This window comes from Crocuta crocuta, unplaced genomic scaffold (assembly GCF_008692635.1).
Source record: "Crocuta crocuta isolate KB4526 unplaced genomic scaffold, BGI_CrCroc_1.0 scaffold506, whole genome shotgun sequence".
Lineage (NCBI taxonomy): Eukaryota > Metazoa > Chordata > Mammalia > Carnivora > Hyaenidae > Crocuta > Crocuta crocuta.
This window is the reverse complement of record NW_027528991.1, coordinates 842-10,153: the sequence shown is the minus strand read 5'-3', so window position 1 is coordinate 10,153 and position 9,312 is coordinate 842. Positions and strand designations below refer to the sequence as shown.

General features: G+C 44.8%; 1 protein-coding gene across 1 annotated transcript in view; it reads right to left on the bottom strand.

Moving 5' to 3' along the window:
- Window positions 1-194, bottom strand: part of PDCD2 (programmed cell death 2) — a 6,470-nt gene extending 6,276 nt beyond the window's left edge. The window contains exon 1 of the mRNA XM_077757391.1: window positions 4-194. Coding sequence (XP_077613517.1) covers window positions 4-140 — 137 coding nt within the window. The 5' untranslated portion in view covers window positions 141-194. The remainder of the gene's footprint in view (window positions 1-3) is intronic.
- Window positions 195-9,312: the final 9,118 nt, after the last annotated feature.

Here is a 9,312-nt window from a genome sequence, read left to right as displayed (position 1 = left end):
TCGGGCCCCCGCAGCCCGGCAGGGCCCAGCCACGCCGGCCTCCCGCCCACCTTGCTCGGGAACTGCTCGCTGCGCAGCCGCCACGCCGGCGCGGCTTCCACGAAGCCCAGCTCGGCCGGCGCCGCGCGGGCCACCGCCATGTAGCCGGAGAGACCGATCGCTCGCACGCCGGGACTGCCTGGCCGGAAGGCAGACGTTAGCCCCCGGAAGGCGCGCACAACGGCGACTCGGGAGCGATTGGGTAACAGGGAAGGAGAGGCGGGACTAAGGAAATGGCCCGAAGTGAGCACGCTCCGTGCGACCCTGACTTCCTGTCCCGTGACATGAGGGCGGGGTTAGCCTTTAGGGGTTAGGGTTAGGGTTAGGAATTTATAGTAGAGTCAAGAAGAGATGTTGCAAGTTCACCAGCTATTTCAAATATTTCAACTGTGTCTTTGGTTTTTTTTTTTTTCCTTTTCCCTGTTTTTGGAGTTGGCAGCCACTGTCACTTTAAACACTGAGAGTTTTATTTAAGTAAAAGTTTACAATAAAATTTCAGTTATAAATGCTGCAAGTCTGAAACTGCAGTCTACAAAAGTGAAAGGGACCAAGGAGCTACTGTCCCCACAACTTTTTCTGGAGCAGCTTCCACCGTGCACGTGGCAGCCGACACTGCCCTGGACCCTGCAGGTGGGCCTGCCCCAAAACCCGCCTGTGCGGGGTCAATGCCTGGCCATCCCTTCCTCTTGCGCCTCTTCTCCTGCGCGGTGAGGATTTTATTGGCCGTTGCTTGTTTAAATCCCAACAAGGCATGAGCAAATGTAGCTGGGTTTCAGCGGAGGCCCAGATGCTTCTATTTCTAGTACCTATTTTATAGCAAAATTACATCTAACATTTCTTTTGGAAACAAGTTTCTTTAATTTTATTTAACTTTAGAGTTAAAGCAACATAGGGTTCCTGGGTGGCTCAGTTGGTTAAGCCTCCAACTCTTGATTAGAGCTCAGGTCATGATCCCAGGGTCATGGAATGGGGGCCTTCATCCAGCTTTGAGCTGAGCATGGAGCTTTCTTAAGATTCTCTCTCCCTCTCCTTATGCTTCTCTCCTGCGCACCTTGGTGCACGTGCTCTCTCTCTCTCTCTCTCTCTCCTCTCTCTCTCCTCTCTCTCTCCCTCTCTCCCTCCCTCCCCCTCTCTCAAAACCAAAAACCAAAAACCAATAAAACCACTAGACAGCCATAAAACATAACATTTTTTCATCTTAGTGTTACCTCTTTAGTGTTTTTTGTTTCCAAAAGCACATCTTAATCATTCTTAGCTTCTTAAGCAACTAAATTAAGTTACGTTTTACTGAAAGGAAAAACAATATGAGAATGTTTGTTTTTAAGAACTTTGTTCTTGAAATTGAGTAAGCAACAACCCTTCTAAGATTGAGTATTTGTAAATATGAATTGAGCCCTGGAGGAAAAAAACTAGTGTCTTCTCTGTCCATTGAAGTTAGGGAACAGTGAGAGCCCCGCTCATGGGTAAGGTAGCTTTGGCTTCTGGTTAGGTCCATAGCGCAGGATATGTAAAAGCAAACTGTTGAGTAACATTTTGTTTCATGCCAATGACAGCCTGCTCCAACTCAGTTTTTCTTAACAAACTTTTCTTTCCAGCAGTGGAGTCTCAGGCTGTTTAGAGAATCCAGTGACTTTTCACACCTCAAGTTTGTAATACATATAATTCAAGCATATGAAGATGGGGTAATGCCAGAGACACTCCTTCAAACTTGAAACCCGTTTGTGAGATCTGTTTCAGTTCCTACTGTAGACACCTCTGTTTTTATTATTAATTACTGAACATATTTAACTTGGAATCAATTTATTATGAATTCTAGCATATTTTTAGTGGGCAAATGTTCAAATCTGTCCATGCCTCTCTTTACCCTGACTTACTGTCAGAATTCTTGTAGTCTATGGTTCAGCTTTAGTTTCTGTCTTTATTACAATGGATCTGAAAACATTCGTTTTCGTTTCAAGGATTGATACCAACTCCACGCCTCTGCCTTCCTAAGTCTCTGAGTGGATGTTCTCCAATATGACCTTTTTGGCCCTTGTGCCCCCTTCCTATCCCTCTGTTGAGGCCCCCACCTCTCCCTGGACATGATCTAGCACCTTCCAAACTGTCTCAAGGTAATGGATTTTTTATGAGTCTTTATTTTGCTGAGGTTCAGCTGACGCCCCCTGTGACTCACTTCATTACCCCCAAGTAAAAGGAGCAAGCCAGCAGGTCGAAACCTACATGTTGCCAATATTGCAGAATATTGCAGCAAGTCATTTTGCTGCTGAACACGCATGCTCCCACACTGCCTTCCATTGGCCTCAGATCACCTAGACACTAGACTCTTCCACCTAGAGAAGGGAATTTACAAGGACCACTTAATAATTTTAGGTCTATAAAGAGCAAAAAGTGTTCTCCTAAAACACTGAGGAGAAAATGAGGCTGAGCAGAACTTCCCCGGGTCACAACTATGGGACAGTCTTTCAGTGTGTGTTATTGGTGGGAATAGCTAGATTGTTTTTTTGAAGCCACCCAGAACAAGGACTCTTTAGACCAAGTCTGTACCCAACTCTGGATGAAAAAATGGTATATTTAACAATCTCACCTTCGTTTAGGACCTTTAGTGGTTTTGCACAGCCATCACAGCCCCAAATGCTCAGCCAGACATTTGAATTTCCACAATCCAGATTGGACCTGTCTTTTGGGGTCTAGTTCCTCATTATTCTCACTTGATTTGTTGACTCCTTATTTGTTGGACAGGGTCAGGGTCAGAGTCAAGGTCAGGGTCTTGGTCTGGGTTCAGGTTCAGCTGCACATTCTGGGTCAGGGTCAAGGTTAATGTTTGGGACAAGGCCTTGTTCTGGGTCAGGGTCAGGGTCATGGTTTGCCTTTATCATAAGTGGCCCCCTTACCTATCTTCTGTCTCTTCTCTGTTTCTCCTCTTTCTGAGCCTCTAGGATGGACACGACTGTCTCATACATCAGGAGTTGATCTGGTGAGCATTGTTTTCTTGCCCCACAATGCTGGGCTCTGAAAGAAGAGTGAAATAGCCACCTGGTCACTGACTGTTTCAAATCCAAGTCACCTCCAGTCATGGGTTGTGGATATCCTCAGAGATCATGCAGGATCCTTCCACCCTCCCTCCTGGGAAGGGTGCTGCTGGCTCCGTTCTTCCTGGGAGTTCTTAGGTTCCAGCACATCTCTGACCCATGATGGCACTCAGTAGACATATATGGATTTATATAGGATGAGTTGTGGTGACTTACCAGCCTCCATGTGCAGCCTTCTTGTGGGCTCGTGGGGCCCTCTTGGCACTGGCCAGATCCTTCAACCCATCTGAGTGATCACCAGTAGACAATCAGGTCTCAGACAGGACAGCCCTTGACCTCCCACCATCCAGGCAGGCATCTGTGGTCCTTCAGCTCAGGCCAGCCTGCCTCCTGACAAATCCTCATGGCCAATTACTGAGCTGACTGTGCTGCTGGTCAACTTAACAGGTCCATGGGCGGTGTAGACATTTCCCAAGGGATATTTCCATTCCCAATGTCTGTGTGGTTGAGTCAAGCGCCTCCTCCCTCACTCTTAGGCTGCCAAGAGAGGTAATGAACCTCCAAATGTTGAATGTTGTCCTGGATACTACAGCCATACAGCAGACTGGCCCTGCAGTCCTTTGGACTCCTGATTGTAATATTAACCTCTGACATGCATAGTTGTTAAGAATCAAGGAAATGGGGGTGCCTGAGTGGCTCAGTTGGTTAAGCGGCCAACTTCAGCTCAGGTCATGATCTCATGGTTCATGAGTTCGAGCCCCACATCAGGCTCTGTGCTGACAGCTCAGAACCTGGAGCCTGCTTCCATTTCTGTGTCTCCCTCTCTCTCTGCCCCTCCCCTGCTCATGCTCTGTCTCTCTGTATCTCAAAAGTAAATAAACGTTAAAAAAAAAAAGAATTGGGGAAATAGGAGCAGCTGTGTCTCCCAGTGGATAATTTCTCACTAAGGCTGTGAGGTCTCAGAGAGCCACCTGCATGACCCAGAGACCGTGGCCTCCAGAAAGCCTGCCATATGGGGATTTCATGCTGTAGAGTAAACCTTGAGTCTCCTATTGCTTCACTGAGCAATAATTTCCTTACCATACATTTGGTCTCTGCTTTTTGTAAAGGAGAGAGAAGAGACTGGAATACGGGCCAGCTTGTTCTTTGAGGATGGGTGACTAATGCGGTCAGTGGGCAAGCGTTACTCCTGGGCTCTCTCCTTCCAGGGCCACAAGTGAGGTCTGTGTGTCTTCCAGTCAATGAGACTTGAGGACCCAATGTCCAAAGCAGGAGCCTTGAGTTTACCACCAACGGAAAAGTTGGTTTTTCAGCAGTTGGAAGAGTGTCTTGCCATCATGGGAAGACAGCATGAGCACTGGATGGACCACTGTAGTCCCTGGCCCTAAGTGAACCCCTTCCTTTCTTGGGCACAACAGATTCTGATGCTGTGCAGTCGGCCATCAGTGACGTGGAATTTGCCACTTTCCCAGCCTGGCATCCATCGTCATTCCTCAGTCCGGGAACTTAGCTTGCCTTTGGAAACTATATCTCATTTGTTTCCCAAACAGTTCCAGAGGACAGCCCCCATGTCCCATCCACCTCAGTGTTGGGCATATGATTCTAGTCTAGCCAACCCATGCTCCATCCTCTGGGTGCTCTGATGACCTCAAGGATGAGAATGTTACCCAAGCCAGGCCTAAGATACTTAAACCCATGCCTTTTCAGGGACCCTAAGGGAAATAGAAACCAGGAGAATGGACAGTGCTTGGAATTGCTGGAGGCCACAGACACAGTGAGAGAGACTGTGTCTGTGAATGGAGCCTCCCCAAAGGCATTTAGCAAGATGGAGGTTTGGAGAGAGTCCAGGATCACACTGGGAGAGTATGAGCCCCTGGGCCTGCCAGATCCAAACCCATTCTTAACTTGCCTCTGGCAAGTATTAATTTATTTCTACCATTTAAAAATATTAAGTTATTTTACTTCATTAAGCATGTCCATGTGCTTGCAATCCAAAAAGTCCTAGTGACACATCAGGATCAACAATCCCTGAACCCTTCTGTGCACCATGGCTGAGGGATATGAAGATGGTGGGTGGGGTCAGGTCTCAGGAGAGCTCCAGAACAGCGCTGTCCCTGTTCGTTCTCTGTGCCTGGAGAGGAAAACCCCAGAAGAGTGGGAGAACCAGCAGGAGGAAGAAGTCCCTGGATGGCTAATTAGTTTGCTTATGTTTTTTTTTCCTTATTTTAGGGCCCATTTGTTAATGTGTATTTTTACTAGGAAATCTCTCATCTCCTCTAGGTTTCCAGTCTGATGAAATCTTTCTCTTGTTTGACCTTTAATTTCACCTCTCTTTCTAGTTTTCTTCAGAATCGTCACACTTAATGAGCAAATATTAATATGTTATTTTTAACCGAAGTCCATAATTTATCCATGTTCCCTCTGTTCTACCTTTTATTCCTCCATGACATGTGGCCATCATGTCTCTTTGGGCTCTTAGTTGTGACAGTCTCTCAAACTTTTCCTTGTTTGGATGACCTTTACAGTGGTGAGGAACACTTGTCAGCATTTTAAAAAATGATTTATTGGTTATTAAAATTTTTTTAAAGTTTTTCTTTACCCAGTTTTGTAATTTTTTTCAGTAGGAGAATTTAGTGGTTCATCACTTACATATAACACCCATTGGCCATCACAAGTACCGTCCTTAAACCCATCATCCATTTAGCCCATAGCCCCCCCAGCTACTCTCAGTTTGGTCTCTATAGTTAAGGGTCTGTTTTATGGTTTGCCTCACTCTTTTTCTCCTCGCTATGTTCATCTATTTTTTGTTTCTTAAATTCCACACGAGTAAAATCATATGATATTTGTCTTTCTCTGAGTTACTTTGTTTAGCATTATCTACTCTAGTTTCATCCACGTCATTGCAAATGGAGAGATTTTTATTCTTTTTTGTGGCTGCTTAATATTCCATTGTATATATACACCACATCTTCTTTATCCATTCACCAGTCGGTGGACATTTGGGCTCTTTCAATAGTTTGGCTATTGTTGATAATGCTGCTATAAACATTGAGGTGCAAATGCCCTTTCAAAGCAGTAATTTTGTATTCTTTGGGAAATTGCCTAGTAGAGCCGTTGCTGGACTGTAAGGGAGTTCTATTTTTAACTTTTTTAGGAACCTCCAAACTATTCTCCACAGTGGCTGCACCAGTGTGCATTCTCACCAATAGTGTAAAAGGATTCCCCTTTCTCCCCATCCTCCCCAACATCTGTTGTTTCCTGTGTTGTTAATTTTAGCCATTTTGACAGGTGTGAGGTAATATCTCATTGAAGTTTTGGTTTGTATTTATCTGATGATGAGTGATGTTGAGCATCTTTTATTTTTTTATTTTTATATTTTTTCTACTTTTGTTTTTTATTCTATTTTTAANCTGTTTTCCAGAGGGGCTGCACCAGTTTACATTCCCACCAACAGTGTGGGAGGGTGCCCATTTCTCCACCAGCACCTGGAGTCCTCGCCAGCATCTGGAGTCCTCTGATTTGCTCATTTTAGCCACTCTGACTGGCGTGAGGTGGTATCTCAGTGTGGTTTTGATTTGTATTTCCCTGATGAGGAAGGATGCTGAGCATCGTTTCATGTGTCTGTTGGCCATCTGGATGTCCTCTTTGGAGAAGTGTCTATTCATATCTTCTGCCCATTTCTTCACTGGGTTGTTTGTTTTTCGGGTGTGGAGTTTGGTGAGTTCCTTATAGATTTTGGATACTAACCCTTTATCTGATATGTCATTTGCAACTATCTTTTCCCATTCCGTCAGTTGCCTATTAGTTTTATGGATTGTTTCCTTTGCCGTGAAGAAGCTTTTTATCTTGAGGAGGTCCCAATAGTTCATTTTTGTTCTTGATTCTCTTGCCTTTGGGGATGTGTCAAGTAAGAAATTGCTGCGGGGGAGGTCAAGGAGGTTTTTTCCGGCTTTCTCCTTGGAGGTTGTGATGGTTTCCTGTCTGACATTCAAGTCCTTTATCGATTTTGAGTTTATTTTTGTGTATGGTGTGAGAAAATGATCTAGTTTCATTCTTCTGCGTGTTGCTGTTCAGTTCTCCCAGCACCATCTGTTAAAGAGGGTGTCTTTTCTCCATTGGATACTCTTTCCTGCTTTGTCAAAGATCAGTTGACTGTATACTTATGGGTTCAATTCTGAGTTCTCAATTCTATTCCATTAGTCTATGTGTCTGTTTTTGTGCCAATACCATACTGTCTTGATGATGACAGCTTTGTAGTAGTAGAGGCTAAAGTCTGGGATGGTGATGCCTCCCGTTTTGGTTTTCTTCTTCAATATTACTTTGGCTGTTCTGGGTCTTTTGTGGTTCCATACAAATTTTGGGATAGTTTGTTCTGGTTTTGAGAAGTATGCTGGTGCAATTTTGATTGGGATTGCATTGAATATGTAGATTGCTTTGGGTAGTAATGACATTTTAACCATATTTATTCTTCCAATCCATGAGCATGGAATTTTTCCATTTCTTTGTGTCTTCTTCAATTTCCTTCATAAGTTTTCTATAGTTTTCATCATACAGATCTCTTATATCCTTGGTTAGGTTTATTCCTAGGTATTTTTTGCTTTTTTTTTTGGTGTGCAATTGTGAATGGTATCCGTTTCTTGATTTCTCTTTCTGTTGCTTCATTGTTGGTGTATAAAAATGCAACCGATTTCTGTACGTTGATTTTGTATCCTGCAACTTTGTTGAATTCTTGGATCAGTTCTAGTAGCCTTTTGGTGGAGTCTGCCGGGTTTTCTATGTAGAGTATCATATCATCTGCAAAAAGTGAAAGTTTGACTTCTTCTTTGCCAATTCTGATGCCTTTTATTGCCTTTTGTTGTCTGATGGCTGATGCTAGGACTTCCAGCACTATGTTAAACAACAGTGGCGAGAGTTTAGCATTTCTAATAGGTGTGCAGTGCTACCTCACCATTGTTTAAATTTGCAATTTCCTAATGATAGAGGATGCAGAGGATATTTGTGTATGCTTGTTTACTATATATACATGTTCTTTGTCCACTGTCTCTTCAGATATTTCCCATTGTCAATTAGGTTATTTTTTTCTTATTGTTGAGTTCTGAGTTTTTTTTTAGTATAGTTTGAATTTGCAAATATATTCTCGCAGTTTGTAGGTTGTCTTTTAGTTCTCTGAGAAAGGTCTTTCACTGAGTAGAAGTTTTAATTTCATAAAGTTCACATTATCAAGTTTTTTTCTTTTGTGGATTGGTTTGGTGTTGTGTTAAAAACTCATCACCAAACCTAAGATCGTGTTCATTTTCTTTTATGTGTTCTTTTTGATATATTGATAGTGGTGAATTTTATTTATTTAAAACATTTTTAAATGTTTATTTTTCTTGAGGGGGGAGGGGGGAGAGGCATAGAGAGTGAGGGAGACATAGAATCTGAAATAGGCTCCAGGCTTTGAGCTGTCAGCGCAGAGCCTGACTTGGGGCTCGAACCCACCAAGGGTGGGATCATGACCTGAGCCGAACTCCAACGCTTAACTGCTTAACCTCCTGAATCACCCAGGTGCCCCTAATAGTTGTGTATTTTAAATTTATGTATAATTTTGAGTGGATTTTGGTGTAAGTTGTAGTTTTTCTGTATATTTCATTTCACTCTATATGCTTTCCAATTAATTGTTCCTTAAGTATTTCTGCAAAAGCTGGGATATTGGGCCTCCATTTTAGTTAGAAATCTTCAAAACTTGCTGGATTCAGCTGGAACCCTGGGAGAGGGCAGGTGCCTCCACTGAGCGAAGTGCACAGAATCCTGCACCGCCCCCACCGCCCGCAGGGGACGCTCCAGCCCGGCTTCCTGTCTCAGGCAAGGCTTGCGCGCTCTGCCGCCCTCATCTGCTTTGGTGGCAGGAGCCCGGCCTCCTCAGGACTCCTTGTGTGGGACTCGGGGGAATGTGGGCCCGTGTCCACGCCGCCAAAACCTCGCGTCCTCAGGGTCCGCTATGGAGGCTTCGGGAGGGCATAGGGCCGCGTCCACAGGGACAGGAACCCGGTCTCCTCAGGACCCGGTGTGGAGGATTCCAGAGGACGTGGGGCCGCGTCTAAAGGGACTACAACCCGGTTTCCTCAGGACCCGCGCGGGAGTGCAGGTGAGGAGTAAGCGAGAAGGAGGAGGGGACGCTGAGGGGGTAGGTGTTCTGGGGACCCAGACGGATAGAACCCGGCGCGGCTCGGTGCGCGGTGATGCGGGGTCCCTCGGGTGCTGT